The 24,709-nt window shown below is 41.6% G+C and overlaps 1 protein-coding gene across 2 annotated transcripts; it reads left to right on the top strand.

The window, feature by feature from the left end:
• Window positions 1-4,854: 4,854 nt before the first annotated feature.
• ECI2 (enoyl-CoA delta isomerase 2) lies at window positions 4,855-24,618 on the top strand. 2 transcript variants are annotated; one of them, XM_072328381.1, is made up of 10 exons: window positions 4,855-4,965; window positions 13,381-13,543; window positions 14,456-14,554; window positions 15,958-16,149; window positions 17,017-17,086; window positions 18,564-18,666; window positions 19,332-19,452; window positions 21,370-21,459; window positions 22,881-23,024; window positions 23,879-24,618. In XM_072328381.1, the coding sequence occupies exons 1-10, from the start codon at window positions 4,904-4,906 to the stop codon at window positions 24,032-24,034; spliced, it is 1,200 nt and encodes a 399-aa protein (XP_072184482.1). In that variant the 5' UTR covers window positions 4,855-4,903; the 3' UTR covers window positions 24,035-24,618. The 2 variants fall into 2 exon arrangements, with proteins under 2 accessions (XP_072184482.1, XP_072184483.1); XM_072328382.1 differs by lacking the exon at window positions 4,855-4,965 and adding an exon at window positions 8,116-8,325.
• Window positions 24,619-24,709: the final 91 nt, after the last annotated feature.

Here is a 24,709-nt window from a genome sequence, read left to right as displayed (position 1 = left end):
ACTTGCATAGACACGTCAAAGAATCTGCAATTATGCTGAAACACATAGGTTATGTATGTACTTGTAGATTACAATAGCAAAACATTCATTCTGCCATCAAAACATCAAGATCCAGCGGTGTGAAAACTTACCCAGTGGGAGCAGACACCCACTGGGAGACAGCAGCACTCAGAGAGCAGCTGATACAGCATGGGGGGCCAGCAGGAATGGCAGCCATTACCCACATCGACAGAGGCAGCCCTGAGGAGTGCTGGGTTGGGGTTGGCAGTCAGGACAGTCAGAACTGCTCAGCCTGGGGACAGAGCTGTGGGAAGAGGCAGGCAGGAAGAGAAGAATCATGGAGTCAAAGAAGGAGATGAACTTATGAAATCGCATCCTGCAGTCCCTGAGATAGATATGTTAGCTGGCCACAGCACAAGAAATGAAAGATCCTCTGCCCCCAGGCAGAAGGAGGGGACCTAAGAGACAGATAGGCAGCAGATGGATTCCCCTGCCTATCCAACCCTCTCAGGTGCCTTCATGCTACAGGTCTGAGGCTCTGGAACCCAATAGATGGGCTAACAGTGCTATGGAGGAAGGTTCATTCAGGTTGGAGGGGTCTCCTCAGGCCTCTCAGCCTGCCCCCAGTAAAATGTCCATCTCCATCAGGAACAAAAGCAGAGTTGTCATCATAGGTGACCCCCTTCTCAGAGGAACAGAGGGCCAATGTACTGATTAGATCTGACCCAAATGGAAGTCTGCTGCCTCACTGGGGCCTAGGTAAGAAATGTGACTGGAAATCTCACTATCCTGGTAATGGCCCTCTGATTATTATCCATTATTGGTTTTTAATGTCAGAAGCCATGAGGTAGTAAATGGAAGAGAATTCAGAACGGACTTCAGGGCCTTGGGGTGATAGGTTACTGCTCTCCTCTGTCTTTCTGGTAGCAGGGAACAATATTTACAGGCACAGGCAGAACCAGATAATCCACATGTTGCTCCAAAGCTGTTGTCACCAGCAGAATTTTGTGTTTCTCGATTATGGGATGATCTACAGAACACCAGGCCTGCTAATGCCTCATGTGATGCTCCTTTCTCAGATGAGGAAAGGCATTTTTATGCAGAACCTAGTGGGGTTGACTGGTAAGAGATTAAACAAGATTTGAAGAGGTGACAGGGATAAATCCAGACTCACCAGTGATGAGCTATGGGATGGTATGCTGAAATTTGAGGGACTGTATGCTAGAGATCCTGCAGTCTGCTCCAGCAGGTACTGGCTATAGTGAGGCACCTTTGGAATGTTGCTACAGCAGGGCATGCAGCATGCACTGAGAAACAAGTGAGAGGAGCCAGAAGCCTTGGCTCAGCCCCAGATCTGCGATATCACTGGCATCAATGAAACCTGGTGGGCAGAGCCCCGTGACTGGTGTGTCGCAATGGACCGTTCTGGGCCTTTCTGCAGGGACAGGCAGGGCAGGTGGGGAGTGTTTGTGTGTGAGGGAGGGGTTGGGCTGTACAGAGCTGGCAGCTGGTGATGGCACAGTTTGCAGCCTCTAGGTAAGGATTAAAGGACAAGCAAATAAAGGGATGTTGTGGAACACTGCTGTGGGCCACATAGTCGGGACAATGACACTGATGACTGGAACTAATAGATACTCTCTAGATCAGCTGCTTCTGTCCTTATGAGTGACTTCAACTTGCCAGATATTAACTGGGCATATCATACTGCTGATACAAACAGCTACAGCAGATTCCTGCAACATCATGATGGTAACTTCTTGGTACAGGTACCCAACTAGGAAATGTGCTCCCCTTACACCTGTTGCTTGTAAAAAAGTCTCATGGATGAGGTGGCCACTGGTAGCAATCTTGGCCATTTGACCATGAAGAAGTCAAGTTACTATCTCACCTCAGCAGACAAACAAATGCTAAGTAGCTAAGTAGTAGAGGAGAATAAAGAAGAGAAAAAGGAACAGGATAACTGTTTAGAGACGCATACATTAAACTGCATTCTTGTAAACACAACCTATACAGAGGTTATTCTGAAAGTAATGTTTCCTATTTATTGCCATGGACATGACAACAGATACAAAGAGCACAACAACATTACCTGGCAGAGCAAATGCTCGACTACAAAACAAAAAACTGGTTTTCAACACAGTCACCACCATTAGCTATGCATTTTTGCCAGTGATGAACAAGAGCCTGCATGCCATGCTCCTAAAACTGCACCAGAGGAGGTGACCTGCTGTTGCTACTGCTGAAATGCACTACCCACTGCCTCACTGTGCTCACATCCACTCTTTGCTCTCCAGAAATGTGCAGCAAGTGCCAATGAATGTAAATGGGTGCCGTTTGGTTTTTTTTTCCACATGGGAGAATTCAGTGACACACATACGCTCTTCCATGTCAGATGCCATTTTGTCAGACTGCCCCTCTGCTACCATCTGTCACGTGGCAACAAATGTAATGGAATATTGGTGGAATGGTTCAACCTCTACTGCCATATCATCAACATCCGTCTCTGACATTGTGGGACATCATTATTAAAACAGGAAGCATTAGTTTTGGAGCATCCATCATAGATCCTGTCTTAGTCAAGTGATGAGAAAGAGAAGTCACCACAGACACCATCTCTCTGTGCTCCTCTCTTGTAAACACTCAACAGTTTTGATGTCTTTATTTTGTTCCTGTATCACATAATGGAAACTGTGCTATTTTCAGGTTAAACTGGAAAATGCTTTTTGATTCTCCTAAGTTCCAGTCTGACTGTATTAAAGAGGTAATCCTATTTAAATACACATATATTCAATATAATTAAAGAAGAATAAAATCTTAGATATTTATCTCAGATAGGTAACAGCAAAAACTTTTTTGGTTCCAATAAAACACAGCCACTGTGCTCTCTGTCCACTGCAGAGAAGCACAGAAAAACATACTGCAAAGAGACCATTTTGCCTTGGAAGTGAAATGAGTCTAATGAGTCTCTTTCATTACTGTTAGTTATCTCCCACTTAGCAAATATGTATATATATATCAAGACAGAGAGAGAGAGAAAGTGAGAGATAAGTTTCTGCTTTTAACAGGGTAAAAAGGAAAATTATAGGAAAGCAGAATTTTTTTCAAGAATGTTTTTTTCCCTCACACAGCTTCTAGACTGCAATATAAAGTGTGAAGCCACATTATTTTCAGTGAAAGAGTATCAGAATTTTACAGAAGGATAAAAGTGCATCTAGGAAGAACCCTTCATCTTATGATTAACAGTACAATGCTAGGGAAGCAATGAGGTACACACTTTAAAACCATTAGCTTTGCTTGATTAGAATCATAGAATTATAGAATCATTAAGGTTGGAAAAGACCTCCAAGATCAACAAGTCCAACCATCAACCCAACACCACCATGACCAAGTGCTACATCTCCATGTTTCCTGCACACCTCCAGGGATGGGGACTCCACCACCTCCCTGAGCAGCCTGTACCACAGCATCTTCACTCTTTCTGAGAAGAAATTTTGCCGAATATCCCAACTGAATCATGTGTTGCAGAGAGATGCAACAGCCTCCTTGCAGCATTTCCCAAGAAGGCCACCTGGCAAAGAAGCTTCTATGGCATGGACATCCTGTAGGAACCACTAGAGCAAAGTAAGGATGTATATTATCAATAGCATGTACAACACAACCTCTGGGAGGGTGCTTGCAATGTCTTCTGCAAACATGAATTTTACCTTACAGCCCTACGTAGCAGAGATTTTCACTGAGAGGTTAAAACACACATAAAAAGCTGTTTCAGGTAGGTCAGGTTGAGATGCAAGCCAGCAAATGTTGGATCTGAATTTGAAAAGAGCTAGGTCTTCAGAACTTACATTCTAAGTGAAACTCAAGGGGTATCAACCATCCTGAAATCCAAGGCTATGTTACAAGTCACCTGCATGATTTGACCAAGGTCACACATCACATCCTTGGCAACAGGAGGAAAAAAGTGACATCCAGATTGCTGGTCCTGTTTGTTAACATCTTAACTGAATGATCTAATGGCTATGTGTTCTTGTGGAAAACTGTAATCAAAAATGAGAAGCCCATGCTTCATTAATGGCTTTGAGACATTTACTGCTGAGGAACAACTCAAAGCCCTAAGCACATTAACTTTTGGGAGAAAAAATAAAACTCAATAAAATCAAGACTAATCAATGACTTTATTGGATGTGTTTTGAAGAGGGATTGAGAGATCTGAATCTCCAAATTGAGAAAGCATTTTCAGCACCTGGCAGAACACGGATACATTTTTTGCCAAAGAAAAGGTTGATGTACTGGCAGGAGCCGAAGCTGGAAGCACAAAACTTTGACGATAAACACTACTGCCTTTTGACCTTCACAAGAAATACTATTTTGTCCTTAAGTCAACCAGGTGGACACTACCATTTAGCCCACCTTTGCTCCACATCAACCATCCTGAGGTATTGGAGGCACACTAAGCCTTCATGCATTACCTTTCTTAATGATTACTCATTTGTGTCCCAGACTTTGAACCATTGGGGATAGATGGTTTCACACTCTTTATTGTCTCAAAAGCACATTTTCTACCATCACCATTTCACTCCAGAGCACCACAGAACACCAACGCACAGCTCCAGGGCTCCGTGTAACACCAACGCTACGAGAAGCTACGAGATCTGGTTTAGCGGCTTGTGGTAGCAAAGGTAATGGCAGGACGATCGGACTACTTGAACTTGTAGGTCCTTTTCAACCTTGGGACAATATGATTCTAGGACCACCTCCCACACGCGGGCTCTAAACTACCCCCGCCCGCGCTCCGCGCCGCCTTGGAGGCGGCCCCCTCCTGGAGAAGGGAGGGAGGGAGGGAGCGGGGCGGTGCTTTCCGCCTCTTTACTACTCACCCGTCAGCGCGTCTGCCCGCCCAGTTGTCATGGCGGCCTCAGCTCCGAAGTTCGTTCGCAGGCTGTGCTGGCGACGTATCTGCGAGATAAGGTGAGCCCGCGCCTCTTCCCCTTGCCGTGCCTCGGAGAGGGGCGGCTTCCACGCGTTCCTGCTCCGCAGCCGGCCGTGCCTCTCCCCCGTGCTCTGGGCGCGAGCTCGGGAGGCCTTTGGCGGGACCGGGGGCGGTCGCGAGAGCGCGCGTGCCGCGTCCCTCTGCAGCCCCTCCGCGGGCTGTGCCGTCCGGGTGTCAGCCCTCCTCGAGCTCCAGGGCTGCGGGCCCGGAGATGTCTATGAGGGGGTGACGTTGTTTATCTGGTTTGTGGTGGTTTAGGAACACTTCGGATGGCTTTGAGCATTCGTATAGAGAACGGGCCGGTCCTCTGTGAAAATGAAACGCCGTTTAGCAACAAGCGGTAGCGCTGTTGCAGTCTCGTCAGCTTGAATGGCAATGGAGCAGTTCTTAACCTTTGGCACGATTAATCAGTGTTATGAAATGCTGCTGCTGGTAGTAAAACAAAGATTCACATCCTTAAGCAGCGCCACAGCTCCAGTAGTGGTAAGAGGTCCGAAGTCACCTTCTTTGGATCTTGTATAAAGCTGTGGAACTTCTCCTCTCAGAATTATTGAGGCTTTGGGTAGCCTGATCTCATCTCAGAACTGTCCCTGTCCTGTTCTGAGGTCACCTCAGGAGCAGGTAACCTCTTAAGCCGCTTCCTACTTACATTATCCTGTTTGCAGGGTTTGGAGCTCAGCTGCACCTTCACCACAAGCAGAGCAGTTTTGTGTGAAGCAATTTAATGAGGATTTCAGTGCAAATATACATGCCTCTACTTGGCTTGTGGGAGCAAGGTTAGGCCAAATAAACAATAGTGCTTTTGAATTTTCAGTTCACAGGCCTTACGTGTTTCAAGCTGACATTCCTAGAATTCATGGACACTCTGAAAGTTTAACAGATAAGGTATGAGTCCAAAACTGAGGTCTAGATGTCCATATGAAACATGGAGATGTCTGAATTCAAACTATTTCCCATCATTTTAGTCAAGCTATGCCTTCAAATTCCTGCTTTTCCCTCAGTTCCCATCTCTCCCCTGGCAAGGCCAGTTGTTAGGTGTCCATCTGTGTGTGCCATCTGATGAGCTTGAGTCTTTTTGACTTGTACGTACCTGATTAATGGCCAAAGATGAGATGTAGTTTTCCTCATAAGACGAGGGAGGTCACTTTCCTTTACAGATGCAGATGCTTTCACTTTAGATGCTTGACCACAGAGAATGCAGGATTACTGCATTTGATGGTTTCATCTTACAGGGCCTATGTACTCATTTTTCTGTCTCATCAGGCAATTGCTTACTTGCCAACTAAGCTATTAGTTAAACTGGGGGTAAGATACCTAAAACTGTACTGAAAAATGCAGAGGAATACCGAGTTTGGTGTTTTCTTCTGTTCTTCCTTTGCCGGATCCACAAAAAATGAGCATAATTGTGCATCCTACTAATTAAGGCTCCCTGCTGAGACTACTCTTAGCACAGCTTTTCAAAGAGTGATGTAACCTTGCCTGTTATGTGCCTTTCTAACATGCCTCTTTTATGTTGTTTCCAAACAAAATGTCACGTGCAGTTGTGTGCGTTGTGGCAACATCATCTTGAGAGTTCAGTTGTATGATGCAGAACTTGGCTTGACTTGCTAATAGACTTGAAATGGGATTTAGTGCATTAAGTATACTGGGTAAGCGAGTTTAAAAGCAGGATAGTGAAGCAGGTATCGTATCAATAGGTTTGAGACCTGTGATGCTCTGGCTGTTATAACGTGCAAATTTAACTGCTGTAATGCATGTTCGGGTGAGTGAAACACTTTTGCTCAAGTATGTATGTATCTCAAATAGGAATGAGTGCATCTTGACGAAGAAACTGGGGTCACTTGTGCAGTCTGGACGTTCAATTGCAGTATTTTTCTCCCTAGGTTTTGTGAGAGATTCCTTGAAGTATGAAAACGGCGTATGATTTTTATTTCACACGTGCTACCATTTCATTCCACGATAGATGTGCTTGTAAAATGTTTGGAGATTCAAACACATCAGTACTGCAACTTCTGAGCTATTTTGGTTGCCAGCTACTTTGCCAAGATCCAGAGTGAGCTTATGACCTCTGTCTTGGGGGCTCCCACTGTGATTTAAGCCTTTTATAGGAATCGAATGGGACATGACCCGAGCTCCCTTGGAATGTCTATGATTTTCATTTCTAACAGTGACTAATGTCCTCAGTGTTTTATTTTGAGCACAAGAATTAGCAATATGTAACATCTACAAGCTCATCAGGTTCTCTGATGAAACAAAGAAAGAAGAAAATATTACAGAGCGTGTCTAAAAAGGAATTGGTCTGTTGGAAATCTTGGTAGGGCTTTGCAATAACATTGTCCATTGATAAGCCGTAAATTCTGCTGTGACGGAATACTGCCTCATTATTTTCACAGAGCTTGTGCAGTAATAGAATCGTCATCTTTGTGGCTCTTCTGATTGTATCCAGGTGGCAGGGGTTCATGTGGGAAAGTGAGCATCACACAAATCATTTGTCTTCATTCACTGGCTCAGCTGAACTCGCAGTAGTGTCAGTGGATTTTCTAATGCTCCAATAGTTGGCCGTGTACTTGTTGGAAACCTATGATTCTATGAACTGGGGACCTACAAGAAATCCTCTGCTGTTTCTGCCTCATTCACCGCATCCAGTTATCTTAAAGTCTGCTGGAGGGGAGAAAAACTCTTAGAGATTTAAGGAGATTATCCCAGTTTCCCCGTCCTCCCCAGCAGCTGTGGTGAGAGAATATTAACTGTGTCTGCTCGGAAAATGAAGAACAGCCCACTTCAGATCTTAGAGAATGGTAATGTAGAGCTTTGATGCTTAGCTATTCTTTAGGACTGAAAAAAAGCTGTCAAGTGCAGCTGAGCCACTTACACTAAACAACAGTGATTCAGCACTTCCATTTGCCAGCAGACACATCATTATCTTCTAGTTTTTGTGTGTCAAAATAATGTAGGAGTCTAAAATATTGAGAGCTGATAAGGATTTGTACGCTGAACTTGTGTTCAGAACAACTATTGAGATTTTCTGAAGCAAAGGAGGAAATAATTTGGCTTCTATTTCTTTCTGTTTATTAAAACAGCAGTCAGTGAATTGGTTGTGGAGAATCTGCACTGATCTTTCCCTCTAGCTGGATGTATGGGAAATACCAGAACACTGGAAGTATCTGTACAGTCTGGGGAGCAGCAGTAAAGCTTTACTTGGTGCGTCTGTCCACTGGTTCACACTGAAGGAAGAAATCATCCAACTCCAGATGCTGATCTGCTGTTAACTGACTGCTAACCCGCTGCAGCCCACTCTACTGGCATTACTACTAACCTGCCGTGGTGCATGCTAGCAGGTGAGAGCAACACAGGGCTTAACTTAAGGCTCACAGAGAGAGTCTATTGATTGCCATGAAAAAGTATGGGCTGTTATACATGCAGGGATTACTGTCGGTTAGTTGGCTTTTTGGATTTGAGCAAGGTATAGAAGCTGGTGTCATGAAAAGCATCTTTTTTTCCCCCCTCAGAGGAGCAACCCACTTAGCTTTGTTTCTTTGTTAGTTGCTACGTACTAAAAAATGTACTGTCTGCTAACATTTGAACAGGCAGCATTGTTTGAGGTGGTTTCTGCTTCTCCATCTTCTGAATGAAAGCTGAATTTCATGGGTCTGTGCTCTGAGTTGCTTTCCTTTTAACTGGTAGCAGAGGATCCTGACAGAGATGCATACAAATGAGGGGAAGTGGAAGTTCTTACACGGTGTAGTTGTAGTTTCCAGATGATGGAAGCTGCAAAGAAAGATGTTTATGTGTCAAATGTGGTAACTCCGTGTTTCCCACTATAAGAGAAGAACATCTAGAAGTTAACGGTGGAAATTATAAGATTATATTAGCATAAAAACCTGTCAAGCAGAGGTAAACAAAATAACAGCGGGAGGAAAAAAGGAAGGAAAAAAGCTTGGAGAATGTATGACAAAAAATAGTATGCATAGAAGCCTGTAACAGGGTGACAAAGAGGGTTCCTTTCCTCTTACAACTAGAAGAACCTTGACTGCTGTGTTCAGTGTTGGGCTCTTCACTACAAGAAAGACGCTGAGGTCCTGAAGCATGCCCAGAGAAGGGTAGCTAAGCTGCGCAGGTCTTATGAGGAACAACTGGGGGAGCTGGGATTGTTTAGTCTGGAGAAGAGGAGGGTCAAGGAAGACCTTAGCACTATCTGCAACCCCCTGAAAGGGGGCTGTGGTAAGATAGGAGTTGGCCTCTTTTCCCAGGCAATTAGTGTTAGGATGACAAGTAATGGCCTTAAACTGCGCCACGGAGGGTTCAGGTTGGATGTTAGAAAAAACTTATTCTCTGAAAAAGGGGTGAGGTGCTGGAATGGGCTGCCCAGGGAGGTGGTGGAGTCACTGTTCCTGGGGGTGTTCAGGAGCTGTGGAGATGTGGTGCTGAGGGATGTGATTTAGTGGACATGGTGGTGGTAGGTGAACTGTTGGACTAAATGATCTTAGGGGTGTTTTTACTAACCTTAATGAGTCTATGAACCTTCACGTTCATAACGCTACAACACTCCTTTTTTTATCCAGCAGTAGAGGTGGAGTGATTTCTTTAACCCTCCCACAGGTATCTCCTGTTAGTTTAGCTTTATCAGGTGCTGCTGCTTTTCCTAGCTCAGTTCTGGGTAGACTGTAGTAAGAGAAGACTTGGAGGACTTAGTGGTACAGCAGATTAACCCTGTCTATGTTCAGTTAGTTAGAGAAAGCTCTTATGTTGTTATACCAGCGCTTGGGTTATGTTCAGATTTATACTTAATGTAATGTTACTGTATTAACAAATATCTTTTTGGGTTCAGTAGTATATAGCAAATGGATGAATGGGCAGCCCCCAGGTTAAAATATGTAATGATTTTCCTGTTAACAGACGGTAGCTTTCTCTTGCTCAGCAAAAAAAAAAAAGTGAAGTCCAGTTTGACAACTTCTCATGTACAGAAGGAGAAAACAAGAGAAGTCACTGTCTTGGGTTGTGTTTCTTTTTCTATGTGGGACACTTATTTTCTCACTTTCGAAGTTTAAATACTGGTTTATGTTCCCTTTATATGCCTCATTTCCAAACAGATGCTGCAGTTACTCACAACTGTAATCTTTCCCACCAGCACTGACCTTGCATCACTTCATGTGTCTGAACTCGTGCTCCTTTTCTAGATCCTTTTCTTTCTCCTTCTGGGAGAAAAATGAGGATAATCTGAAGGAAGGAGCAAAGGAGGTACAGGGGAGGAATTGAAGCCTGAGACCCTGCTTGGAGATGGAGTAGGCATTGTGGATCACCCATACATACATTATATATACTTGTCCTTCATTTCTCCTCCTCTTCTAACATGTCCAGTTTGTGTCCTTTGTAAGGAAGAATGCTCACGTGCCGCCAAATTTGGAATTCCTTTATTCCTGAGCATATATGTGTGTACACTTTAGGGCTGGCTGCTGTACCTTTCCCCACTCAACTTTCTTCACATACATTTGCAAAACTAGAGTCACTATTATGTATTAAACAGATTCTTAAAGACTACTTATAATATCCAACACACTCTGACCGTAGTCAAGCTGCAGTGAAGTCAGCATTGTCAAATATGGTGGAAACTCAAAGCTCTGTTTGTAAACACTGAATCCACTTCAGCATTGTCACCTACTGGGCTGGCAAAGTAGGATCTGAAGGTGAAGCTCTTCATATCGTGTGACTGTGCAAGTTACCTGGATGGCCTCCCAGTGGGGCAAAGGATCAAATCGTTGAACTCTGACACAGCATTCTGAGCACGTGGGTTGGCTTGTGCGTTGCTTCAGTTGGCAGAAGGCTCACCCACGTTTGTCTGGGTTCAGTGCTATTCTAATAAAGGCCTACAGACGATCACTTGAAGTAAACTGACTTTTTGTGCTCACTGCCTTTGTTTCTAGCCTTTTCCATTTTGTATTATTCGTGAAGATTTCCTTTCTAATGGCATGAGATACTGAAGAATATTCTAGAATTCCTTTTAATCGTTAAATCATTTAACTTGCAATACTGCTTCCTGTGTTTCACAGCAAATATTCTTTCCTTTCTTGCCATTCAAACTCAGCAGCCCCCAAAAAGTAAATATCAGGAACTTAGATTTCATTAATACAGGAGGACTGTGAGAGGACATGAGAACAGTAGATCCTGCAAACGTTTTTACAAGACTATTCAAGTCTTGTGTCTGCATGAAATGCAAGAACAATAAATTAAATTGCATTCACTTGGCATTCTCCCAGTTCTTGCCTGCGATTTTTAGGCTTTTTGTGGTAGCAATCATGACAAAGACATGATGTCATATGCTTTATTTTATGACATAAATATATCTATATCTATCTACATATATAACACTGAAGAGAGGTTTTTCTAAGGCTGACTACAGAAATGTGAACATTTTCTGGTTCTGTCAGAAGTTTTCAATCCAAGAGCACCACTCACTGCTTTTAATCCTGATAGGACTTTTAACTGCTTTTGCCTGTGCTGTATTTCCCCAGGCACTGTTACCATTAAAAAGAAAACCTTTATTAAGTAAAGGTAAGATAGAGTTCACTATATCCATCTCTTTATTTTTCTGTACATATCCAGCTTTTTTTTATGCAAAGAGATCTTTCATTTTCCATTTATTGTTTTAATGAGCAAACTGCTGAGTTGCTTTACAAGTTCTAAAGTGAGCAGCCAGTGTTTTACAAAAAGTTGGCATCTTTAATCTGTGTAGAAGGCCTTAAACAAGTGACAGAACCACAGTGTAATGAGAAGCCTCTTTAACAGGCTTTGCAGTCTTTGCTAATCATGTAAACAGTGAGAAACTACGTTCAGTGTCTTTGACTTAAAAGATCATAATTGAAAGTCTTGTGTCTGAAGGCTTATCACAATAAGGGACATCTACATGAACATGTTCAGAGGGAACTGCAGAGTACAAATCCTGAATGGGATCCATTAGACGTTTGCCTCATGGTGTGCTAAAGCAGCCTCTCCTATGTCTCTCTCCTTGGAGTTGTGTCACTGTGTTGGCTCAGTTAGGGCTGTACTGTTTGGTGCCAGCAGATAGTTAGCCATAGAATCCCAGAATCATAGAATATCCCAAGTTGGAAGGGCCATAAGGACCATCAAGTCCAACCCCTGGCTCCAAACAGAGCCACCCAAAAATCAGACCGCGTGACTGACAGCATTGTCTGAGCACTCCTTGAACCTCTAAGAGCTTGGGGCTCTTATTCCGTGCCCCATACCCTGTGGTGCAGATCGCTGCCCCTCCACTCCTTGTGAGGAGCTGCAGCCACCATGAGTTCTCCCCTCAGCTCCTCTGCTCTAGACTGAGCAAACCAAGAGACCTCAGCTGCTCCTCGGACACCTTGTCCTCCAGACCCTTCCCCAGCTTGGTAACCCTGAGCACCTCCTTGCTTTTTGTGGGATCTGTGAGGGGTTGGGGAGCTCTGTTCCTGTTCATTCTGTGTCCCTTTAAACAGTGAGGGCTCACCCACCGTGAGTGAACTGTGAAATAATTTTTCTTTTGCATTTCCATTCTGTGTCATTTTAATAGAGAACCAGTGTCAGTCAGCTTAGCCTTAGTATCTTGAGAACACTATCAATGGGGAGATCTTGAGATTGGCACTGCTGGGTAGTAAGTGTCTTGTGAGATCAGAAGGCATGAAGAACTGTGTGACTCACAGGTATCCTGCAGAGAACTGAGCTACAAGCAGTAAGAAATAACTGAAAAGAAGTAGACTTTTGTATAACCACGCTGTAATAAACAGCTAAGTTGCACTATGTCCTATCATAAACCAGTAGGTAAGGAAGGAGAAAAGATACAGCAGTGAAAGATGGGGTATTGGAGGTTGGTAGATGATGTATTTTATACACACACAAAAGACTGAGAAGTAAAACTGGGTACTGAGAAGTAAAACTGGGTATAACCAAAATAGCAAAAAGATGTAGCTCTGTCTTCGAGTTCACTGTGAGATCATTCCACTTCACAACCAGACAGGCTGCATCCTCTTAATTCATAGGCACATAAACTGTTGATGTTGTATAATGAGATTCAAAATGAATAATAAAAATATTCTGTATTTCTTAGATGTTTGACATGAATATAACCAGTAGGACTCTGATTTATTCTTGAAACTCCAAAACATAAGTTTACCACTACTGCTGTTCAGTGGTCTATATCCAATCATCTACTATATTACCGCTTGGCTGTGTACTCACAGCATTGAATGGAGCATGTACGTACTAGAGAGAAAGGTTAATAATAATGCAGCCGAAGCAAACTTCTAAAGCAACTTTCTTGTCATTTGTATCTTGATCATATCTTTATCATATTTGTTTCTCTTCTAGTCTTAAAAACCAAACCAATTAACGGTTGTTTTTCCACTTCCTAACAGGCACGTGCAACCTGTTTCCATTCCGTCAGTTCACCTGCACATGACTGCAGCCACCATGCAAGTCAGCCAGAAAGACTTTGAGAAGGCTCAAGAGCAACTGAAACTGTTGAAAAATGATCCTGGGAATGAGGCAAAGCTGAAGCTCTATGCTTTGTTTAAACAGGTCGGCTTGGTTTGCTTTTTTCATAAGGGGCATTTATAAACTGAGAGGATGGGCCTGTAAAATATATGCTTAAAATACGATAAGTATTGACTTAACAAGTCTTTTCACGTGCTCAAGGTATATTCTTGAAATGCTCATCCCTTCAGCTCTGCCAGAGTTCTGAGTGAAGCCACAACTATTTCATTGCATAAACTGGTGTTTGAATGTGAACCTTTATTCCAAAGACTTAGAGCTAAATTACATCAATTTTGTGATGCCTTCCATATAATGTAGTATACATATTAGTGCACCACAGGGAGGACTGCTTGCACTTACAAAAGAAGAGTGCTATATACTTCCTCTTACATGTGCTGCATCTACTGTTAGTCAACTGGTCCTATAATACAATGGTGCTAATATATGAAGGTTTAATTTTGTGAGTGTGGCCAGTTTTTGTTTGTTTGTTTTCCTTTTTAATAAGTCAAAAAGCTGTTCCCCTACATTAATTCTGAGTGAAGGTGAGTTTTTTAGTACTGCGTGGAATCAGACCTATGTAGGAACAGTACCAGTGTACCCCCTTTGGACTAGAAGCTGGTATCTGGGGAAGCATTTGTTGATCAATTCTGTAACATGGGCTGTGACTTCTTATATGGAAGAAGGCAATAAATCGCTCTTTTAAATAAAAAACATAAATACAGCAAATTGTTCCATGAATTTTCACTAATTAATAATAATGAATATATCCTTTCTTTCTCACCTTCTATTCTAAATATCTCTCCGATAGCATACTTTTCTTCAGGGTGACTGATCATAAAATACTTTGGGGTAACTGGGACCTTTGAACAGTTACAGTCCTAACAGTCATCTTCTGTCAACTGAGATACCTGAACTGTAATCAGAGGTTTAAATTAGTTTCTTTCACTCTCTTTTTAGGCTACTGAGGGTCCCTGCAATGCTCCGAAGCCAGGTATGCTGGACTTTGTCAAGAAAGCCAAATGGGATGCGTGGAATTCTCTTGGCAATTTGTCTCAGGTGACAATACCTATAATTTCAGTTACTTAAGCTCTGTCTTCAAATGCTTGATGTCTGAACATGCTACTTGTCAGCTGTCTCGCTTTGCTTCAGATGCCAAAATATTTTGCAGTGTATTTTACTTCCGTACTGTGAAAGTGTAGATTTCAGTTATTGCTAACAGCTCATGTCAGCGTAAGAGACCTGTATGTATGGTGACTTTCAGTAAAAATAGTTTTTCATCCTTTCGTATTCTGTTGTTCCCTTTAAGAAAAATGGGTTGAGTCTCTTACTTCTTACAGCTTCTTTCATCAAAGAGCAAATCTGTGAATCCAGCGTGATTTTGATAATGTTGTCATTTTAAGATGTTGACCTCTTCTGCCACTAGTAAATGAGGGAAACACAGGATGAAGGAAACGCTGAATGCAGTCACTACTGCATGGGGCCTGCTGTTCAGGAATAGCTTTTGTGATTAGTCAAAGATGCTACTTAATATAACATTGGGGTGATTTTTTGTCTGTGTGAGTTTGATTTTCTTTAAACCTACTTGGATAATTTCATGAACGTAACATATTCTTAATAGGAAAGGAATTCGTCGAGGCCAGGAGATCACTGGGAAGTGTGTTAGAAAGAGAGCAGGAGCTAGGAAAAGATTTGTGGGGACCATTGGGGGGGTATTTTTTGCTTTCTGATTTAGTTGTTCCTTTTTATGTTTGTTCTCTTTCAGGAATAGCGAGGAAGTACTTTAGTAACTTGTTTGTGAAGTTACAGTAGGGAGGAAATATATCTAGCACACAAAAGTGTATTATATAAGTGCCCAAAGTATGTTATCTTTTCAAGAAAACAGGTTGTAAAGCTGTCAATGTAGAGCCCCTTCAAGTCACCGTTTACTATAGGAATAGGGAGGCAGCAGACTTTCAGTGTTTGTAGGTTGTATTTGTGTTAAATGATAAGTAGTATCTTCAAACAGTTTTAAAATGCCATGGATACATTTGAGCACCACATGTTCTAAACTAAAAAGAACCTTGCGTTTGCTTGGAGAAACATCCAACCGGTGAGCAAAAACGAAGGATCCCCGGAGGCATAGAAAAGCTGGGGTAATAACAAAGGTCATTCAGGTAATTGTAGGCATGGAAGGAACGATTCTTAAACAAAATCAGTGTTGTCATTGTCACGGTATCCGTGCACTTTCATTTTGCAAATTTGATAGATGCTGGTTTTATGTGTGATTTGCAGTGTTTAGATACAACATGTTCTCTCCTTCTTGATTAGCATAGTTTCCAGTGGAGACTATTTAATCCTGTAGCACACTCCTTCTCTTTTCTTTTTTTTTTTTTTCCTGTTGGTGGCCATTTTGTGAATAGCATAAACAAGATCATTTTCTTCCAGTTTTATTTATTTATGTGTTTGTTTGCTTATTACAGGATAACGCTAGACAAGAATATGCTAAACTTGTCTCAAGCTTGGTCTCTGCGGAATCTGCTAGCCAGAAAAAAGGTGCTTCTCCAGAAGAGGGCAGTCACGGTGGCTATGAAACCCTAATAGTTACCACCGATAACAATATCACAAAGATAATGTTTAACCGACCTGACAAGAAAAATGCTATCAATCATAAGGTAAAGAAATCAATGTGCGAGGATTATCGGTTTTATTTGTTTATTTTTCTTTCCTGATTAAGCTACTTAGGTTTTTCAAGAATCGTCGCTACGAGTTCAGCAGAGCTACCTCAAGTATGGTGGTCTTATGGAGGTGATCTTTATGAGGGTTGAGTATATTGACAAACAGTGACAACCTAAGGCATGGCGATCTAGTACAAAATCAAACCACTAACACTGTATAGATTGGGCTCTTCTGTGTCTTTTAAAAGCTCTCGGTTTCTTTTCTTTTTTTCTTCAGCCAAACTTATTATAGGATTATGGGCTGTGCTAAACTGAAGTGGCAAACTGGAAAAAGACAAGTTTGTTTTGTGGAGGCAAGATTTGACCCTAACCTTGCTTATAACATTGCAGCCTAATTCGGCTTACCAATGTCATGTGTATGCCTAGATAGTTATTCTCCTCCCGTAGCTGTCTCCATGAGGAAATCTCTCCTACTGGGAGTATTGTGACCATCCTATTTCACAATGGCAATGATACCAGGAAAGGGATTTCACCCCACTGCTGCTAATTCTTTAATACGTTATTTCGCCAATTTAGACTGTTTTCCAGCTTTTAAAATTATCTGTTTTCAATTAGTTTGTATTTTCCAGGGGATCTTATTCTGATCTTGAGATTTGCGTTTGAAATCTGAGTGTTGCAAAGAAATGATTTTCTGGTCAGAGACAATACCTCAAGTGCAGTACGTTCTGTACGTGCCAATGTTTTTTGTACTTAAATGGATTGTAGTTAAACTGTCTCTCAGGTTCCTTGTTGTCAGTGTGAATCTCCTTTGTATGACATTTTGCAGCATCACAGTTATATTTTGTCGATTTTCCTCTTCTGCAGATGTACAGAGAAATTATCAGTGCACTTCAAGAAGCTGCCAAAAATGATTCTACCATTGCAGTTGTTACTGGTAAAATACTTTATATCCTTCTCTCAGATTTGCTTTATTTTATGTCAAAGTACAATACTGATGTATGAACTGTTTGCCTCACATTTAGGCTAAGATAGAATTATGGAAGTGGGGAAAATGCTTTCCTCTATTGTAGACTGAAGATTTTTTCATAGCATTTTGGCAAAACTATTTCTAAGTGATGCTTCAAATTCTTTAGCAAGCTTGCAGTTTCTGAGATGAAAAGTCAGACATGGAATACACCGGAGGACTTTGTTACCTTTGAGAAGATGGTGCATCTGCTCCACAGCATTTTCCCTACTGCTTTTAGAGTTCATCTGTATGGATTTAGTAAACTCTCTTTACTTCTGTGATACGTTGGAACGTACTAAAAACAAGCCCCTCAAGTGCTACAGGGGCATGCCAAGACAAAGTTTATGCTATGTATTCATCTATGATCATTAGAAAAAGTGATCTTTGGCTTCTTGATTCTTCTGGGGCTGCTATAGGAAACAGTTTTCCAGGGATGCTGCAGCCAAGCCATGCTGTATCCCAGTCATCAGCTGCATGATGAGTACAGTTGGATGACTGCCGCTATAATGTGAAAGGGAAACCCAAACTGATGCTGCTTGTGAAATGTAGCAGCTCTGAGGCCGTAGCATTTCAGTTCTTTAGAGGACCCTTTTATCTGGTTCTGATGCTGACTGCACAACATGGTGGCAAGCACAAGTGGAAAGGATAGAATGGTTAATGCAGGCATTGCCTTTCTGACCTATGCTCATTGCATATAATCATAGAATAGCCTGGGTTGAAAAGGGCCACAATGATCATCCAGTTTCAACCCCCCTGCTATGTCACCAACCACCAGACCAGGATGCCCAGAGCCACATCAAGCCTTGCCTTGAATGCCTCCAGGGATGGGGCATCCACAACCTCCTTGGGCAACCTGTTCCAGAGCATCACCACCCTCTGCGTGAAAAACTTCCTCTTGATATCTAGCCTAAACCTCTCCTATCTCAGTTTAAAACCATTCCCCCTTGTTCTATCACTGTCTATCCTCGTAAACAGTTATTCCATCATATAGGATAATGTGGACAGTTAAATCATACAGCCTAGCTTTTAAATACTCCTCACTTTCTTTCATGGTGCCTCAAGACTGTCTTGTACACTCACTAGTAAGTTCTCTGCTTCTCATCAATGATGAAATCTTTCAATAGAATGATTTCAAGGCAGTGTTGTATGCTATGCCATTTTCTTAGTGCATCATAATGAAAATGAACCTTGCTCAACATATTAAATATTAAAGTATTAAAGTCTTAGTCAGAAGTTATTTTAAACTATTGTTGTAGGTGTCCTTAAAGGTACTTTTCATACTTCAAGACCAGCTCTGTAATTACTTAATAATGTAAGATGCATAGAGTGAAATTCTTATGTCAGTATAGTAAATGAAAGCCTCTCTACCTACTAGAAGTCATTTCTTGATATGTGTTCTTTACAGGAAATGGAGAATACTATACAAGTGGAAATGATCTGAATAATTTTTCTAATGTCCAACCCAGCGACATGAAAAAGGCGGCAAAAGATGCAGCAGAATTACTCAAGTAAAACATCTTGTTTTCAAATATGCTTACAGTACTGTAATGGGTAAAATATAATTTGCAGGCATTGTTAGAAAACATAGAATCATAGAATTGCTGAGGTTGAAGATCATCAAGTCCAACCACAGCCTAACCGTAGTACCCTAACTCTTAACAACCCTCTGCTAAATCATATCCCTGAGCACCACATCCAAACGGCTCTTAAACACGTCCAGGGACAGTGACTCAGCCACCTCTCTGGGGAGCCTATTCCAGTGTTTAACTACCCTTTCTGTAAAGAATTGTTTCCTAACATCCAACCTAAACTTACCTTGGTGCAACTTGAGGCCATTTCCCCTTGTCCTGTCACCAGTGAGAAGAGACTTGCCCTGCTCTCACTGTAAGCACATGACAGCAGGAGCCCAGTTATGCTATGATACTTCCAATTAAGTGGCTGCATTTGAGAGCTCACTGTGTGTGTAAACACAATGACCATGTGGGAGAAGTAGCATTAATCATAAGAAATAAATGGGGAAAGGAGGTGCATGTTTGGTATCTCTATGTAATCTTGTAAGCACACTAGGGTACAGCTCGTGTTTTTTGTTATGCGATTTCTAATCGTGTTTTGTACATGGTTTGTATTTGATGGAAGAGGCAGGAGCGTGTCTTACCTTGTCTCCCCTTTTCAGAGAGTTTGTGGGCAGTTTTATCGATTTCCCTAAACCACTGATTGCGGTGGTGAATGGCCCAGCTATTGGAATCTCTGTAACGCTCCTCGGATTGTTTGACCTAGTTTATGCTTCTGACAAGGTGAGTTTATTACATCGCTGGTCCCAAAACAGTCTTTATGTTTTTTTCCGTAGCAAATGTTATCTGGTGCAGAGTAATCTGACAAACACACAACAGACAGGTGTAAATGCCTTTTCTATCACTTTGAGGAATACTTCTGTTAATTACTTGCCTAGGGTTATGCATCAGCCAGTGTTTAATATGCATTTTAAAACATAGCACGTAGTTGTATAATATGGCTTATTTTTTATGCTCTCTGTTGTTTATCTATATACTGTTTTTAACCCAAGTTGTTAATTAATTTTAGGCAAGCAATTAGTTGCATAACTGTCAGTGATGGGTGGTACTTTGGCTTCTGCCTCAGCGCTGTGTTAGATTTTTCCTCAGAAGCCCTGCCTGACTGGCTTTGTCACCTTGAGACTTAGGAAAAACTGATCTGCAAGACTAAGTGTTGCCTGCCCCAAAAGGATTGTCTATGACTATGTCACTCCTGACATGTGCTTATATAGAAGACATAACTCATTTAGTCTGTTCCAGTCCAAAGATCTCTTTTATCAGAAGGGTGTTGGGTTCTCCCTCTTCCTCCCTTCCCATCTGATCTTTCCTTGCTGCAGGATGACCTTAACTGATTCTTGTTCCTGGATCTAACAGACTACTTTCATCCTCTCAGCTTTCAGTGTGCACTTACACTGTTGGATGTATTTCAGGTTTGCATCAACTGTCTTAATCTTTTCATTTTTGAGTTTTATTTTTTCCTCATATGTTTTCAGTCACATTCCTTGTGATTCCTTCCAGTTGTTCCTTGTTTTAAAGCATAACAATACAAACTGAATACATCAGTATTCAGGAGGTGAATTCCATGCAGTAAGGTCATCTTCATCCAGATTATATTGTACTTCCACTACTAATTTGGTTTAGGTATTGATGAGGCCTACTCTACAGGTGTCCAGTATTGTTATGTCCAGACTCTGATTTTATTCCCAGCCAAGTATTCACAAAATGGCCATGTTTATAGGACAGTGTACAGCTCAATCTGACAACTTAAGAGATGGAATTGAGTGGGTATCAGGTAATAATGCCTTCTCTACTGGTTTTGGCTTCAGTTCCTGGAACACCTTTTCTCCTCCCCTTGCTAAAGAAGAACCAGTTAGACTAGCTTGTATCCTTGCAGATGCCTAATCCTTTCTTACAGACTCTCAATCATACAGATATCCCAAGCTTGCTAGGGAGCCTACTGATATGTCCTACTATGTAGTCATCTGCAGTACAGTGCGAGATGATTACCTTCTACTATGAAAGCTTAAATAGCAATGAGCACTCTTCATGTATCAGTTCCTATTTTTAAAAGGCAAGCCTTTTATCTTCCATGCTTAAAGTCGATGCGAGTTGTCAAAACACAAAGCTTTGCGTTTAAGTGTTAACTTGCAGATAGGGTTTGGTTTTGTGTGATCGCACGATACATTTCTGCCACAGATTCCTTTTTCAAATTCTTCAGAAAATTTGAGGAGAAAGGATTCAATGACTTGAATTTTTCAGCAGCAGAATAAATGTAGTGTGCTTTCAGAGAGGGAAATTCTCTTTACCTCCCAAATTGTTTGGGCTCTACACGTAATTTTGAGGGTAGATGTGTGTAAGCATTCTTTTTATAAAGATTTTGCATGCGCAGATTAGCTCTCCAGGCCTTCTGTTCAAAGAAGGTAATTGCATAAATGGAGATTTTAAGATGAGGGAAGTGAATTATGTATGTATAGACAATTCTTATGTGCACTGAGAGATTGAGGCTGTGTGATCAGATTATATTTAAAGCCTACTATGGTAGAAGTTCAAATCTGTTTCTGGTGAACTCTGTTGTATTAGAAAGCAAAAACTGAAAACTAAATCCTGGTACCATGCTCTGTTGTGAGCTTTGTTGGCTTTTTGTTATTGTTTTTTTCCCAGGCTACATTTCACACCCCATTTAGCCAACTCGGTCAGAGTCCAGAAGGATGTTCCTCTTACCTGTTTCCAAAAATCATGGGCTCAGCCAAGGTAAGAATGTCTGTGATGTATGTAAGGTCTTCTGAACTTTGTGCCAGTGTTCTCCACTGCAATGGGAGTCGCACTGAGTCCTTGATGAAAACTCCTGTTCACATGTTTTGAACCAAAAATAAACGTAATGACAGTATCAGCACAGGCACTGAAACAGAGGACTGAGCACTGGAAAAGACATAGAATGATGTTAATGGAAGCTGTCTTTCTTACAGCTTCCTCCACCTGTCTGAGGCTATTTCTGTGTAGTGAAAGGTAGTATATTTTTTCCAGCAATGGGAGGGAATGATGTAAAAGAGACTTAAAACAAAAAAAAAAAAGCACTCTCAAGAAATGTCTTGGCAGGCTCATCATTATGTGGCTCCAGGGCTGATGACACCAATTGGATTTTGGGCTTCTGGGCCATGGGATGGTCTACATAACACCATAGGATGCACCTTTCTTAGAGGGAGCAAAAAATCTGTGCAGGAGTTAGAAGGGCTGATGAACAGAGCTTTAAACCAGATTTGAATTTGCAAAGAGATAAAACCAGGCTTGCCAGTGATAAGGTATGGATTGGCTACACCAAAATTTGAGTGACTGCATGTTATCGAGATCCTTTAGCTTGCTCCACCAGGTGCTGGCTACAGTGAAGTACCTTTGGAATGTTGCTGCACCAGTGTATGCAGCATGAGGAAAAAGCAAGAGGAGCCAGAAGCCTTGGCTCAGTCCCAGTTCTGTAACATCACTGGCATCAGTGAAACCTGGTAGGCAGAGCCCTGTGACTGGTGTGTCACAGTGGCTCTACTAAAGAAGACACAGGCTCTTGGTGAATAGTAGGAGCTGTAGGCCAGTCACTAGTGGTGTACCCTGGGGCTAATACTGGGTTTCCTACTTAACTGAGACAAAGATAATGGGACACGGTGTGTTTGCAGATGATAGAAAACTGAGAGGAGATAATCAGAGGGACCTGGACGAGCATGAGAATCTCTTGACATTCAGCAGAAGAAAACAGAAAGTCCTGCACTGGGGGGAGCCATGTATTAGTGCAGGCTGTGGAATGCTTGGCTGGAAAGCAGCTTTGAAAGAAGGGCCTTGGGGTTCTGGAAGACACCCAGTTAAATGTGTGCTCTTGCAGCAAAGAAGGTCAAAATTATTCTGGTCTGCATTAGGTATAGCACCGTCCACACATAGAGTGAGGTAACATCTCCATCCTTGGAGACACTTCTGGGCCACCCGCTTCAATTGCCCCTGCTTGAGCTTCCAACTAGACAACCTGCAGAGGTCCCTTCTAATGTCATCTGTTCTATGATTCTTTGCTCTTTTCAGAGAGCTGATTTTAACAGGCAAGAGCCTAAAACAGATGTGCCTTGGAAGCTTGTACCTTTCTTTTCCTTGAGTCTTGTGTCTTGTTCACTCAAACTGTGCTTTTCTTTATTTAGGCAAGCGAGATGTTGCTTTTCAATAAAAAGCTGACTGCAGCCGAAGCCTGTGCTCTGGGACTTGTGAATGAAGTTTTCCCCGACAGTACTTTCCAGAAGGAAGTCTGGGCAAGGTTAAAAGCTTATGCAAATCTCCCCAAAAATGTCAGTATTTTAATTTTTTTCTCTATGTTATAAGCCTCTCGCATTACCGGTCCTCCTGGCAGATCTGTGTTGTTTCCTGTTTTCATGTAATCCTTGACTGAGATAACAAAGCTCAGTGTACTTTGCTTCTGTCCCTGTGCTGCAGAGGGAAAAATGCCTCTCTTTTTCCCTGGCTGAATTCAATTCAATGCGTTTTACACAGAGACTCGATGGCTGAAAGGCATCGAAAATTAGCTACTTAATCCACTTGCAGGCTTTGTGCAGGTTGGATTCCTTCTCTTTGTTTTTTATTTTGGCAATAGTAATATGTGCACTGTGGGTGCTCAGGATGAAGCTGGCTGGCCTTACTTTTTCTGCTGAATTCAGTCATCCCGTTCACTAGTTTAGCCTTGGCAAAATTACTTGAGTCACAGTGGTGTTGTGTTGTGTTGTGTTGTGTTGTGTTGTGTTGTGTTGTGTTGTGTTGTGTTGTGTTGTGTTGTGTTGTGTTGTGTTGTGTTGTGTTGTGTTGTGTTGGAGATACTCATGCTAACTCCTGACAATCAAAGTTACATTTGGCACTGTAGGTAGTTAAATAAGTTTTGCTTCTTACACTCATCTACTTCTCGTGTGAGCACTAAGTGGATTGCTGTATTGCTCCCCATGGACTTCCACCATATTAGCTTTAGTAATTAAATACAGTATACGATTTCCACCTAAAGGGTTGACTAAGAGCTAGGAGGTTCAATGTTAATACAGCCCAGTTTGAATTCCAGTGTGTTTGTTGTGCTATTTTCTGAAATTTGTGTATAGAAAACATAACTTCCTGATATTCCTCACTGAATCTAGATATTATTTTCCTTTTTTTCCTTCAGTCATTGGCAGTGTCAAAGCAACTGCTACGAAGTATGGAAAAGGAGAAGCTCCATGCTGTCAACCGTCAAGAGTGTGAAATACTCACAGAGAGGTGGTTATCTGATGAATGCCTAAATGCTCTTGTCACCTTCTTTCAGAGGAAATCAAAACTGTAATCTTTATCAGCAGAGCAGTTAATGTTCTGGAAACAGCAATTCACCAATTCACCTTCTGGCAATAGTCTTGTCTGCCCTTATCCTTGGTAAACTTTCTCTGCAAATAATAATTCCTTTACCTTTTGATGCACTACGTTTCTATACCGAGTACTGGGTTAAAACTGTTTCATGAAATTAACGCTGTTATGTGCCTTGGATCCATTATGGATATTTAGATTAGGGGAAAGGGTTAATTATCCTGTAGGCAGCAGTGGTGTTTCTGAGTATTACTAAAATAGATTGTCACTTGAAAGAAGCAGCAGATTCAATAGCACTTTATTTTGACAGCTTTTCAATGTCTTATGAGTGATTTTTTCTTTTCTTTTTTTTTTTTTTTTTTATCTGTGGGGGAGAAAATGCTGTATTAATGAAAAATAAATATAAGTATTTAATTAATCTTGTGCTGATTATTACTACCACTATGAAACATCCTCAGCGAGAGGGAAAGTAATTCCTGGAAGTATATTAATGAAATACTCTTATTACAAAAGTATTTACTTGTGAGAACATGAAATAAATCTGTCAGGAACTGTGGGCATCTTCATAATGTTGTTGTTTTTTATAATACTATATATATATATGTATTTTATTTGAAGAAGGTAAGAAATCTTCCTTGCTTTCTATTTATCTTCTTCT

Source organism: Excalfactoria chinensis, chromosome 2, assembly GCF_039878825.1.
Source record: "Excalfactoria chinensis isolate bCotChi1 chromosome 2, bCotChi1.hap2, whole genome shotgun sequence".
NCBI lineage: Eukaryota > Metazoa > Chordata > Aves > Galliformes > Phasianidae > Excalfactoria > Excalfactoria chinensis.
Note: the sequence above shows the minus strand (reverse complement) of the source record. Positions and strands in the feature narration are given on the sequence as shown.

Coding starts and splice junctions, on each gene's coding strand:
- ECI2 (XM_072328381.1), top strand. CDS start 4,904: ATGGCGGCCTCAGCTCCGAAGTTCGTTCGCAGGCTGTGCTGGCGACGT. Junction 17,087..18,563: donor TACCATTGCAGTTGTTACTG/GTAAAATACTTT, acceptor TGTTCTTTACAG/GAAATGGAGAATACTATACA. Junction 21,460..22,880: donor AAATCATGGGCTCAGCCAAG/GTAAGAATGTCT, acceptor TTCTTTATTTAG/GCAAGCGAGATGTTGCTTTT.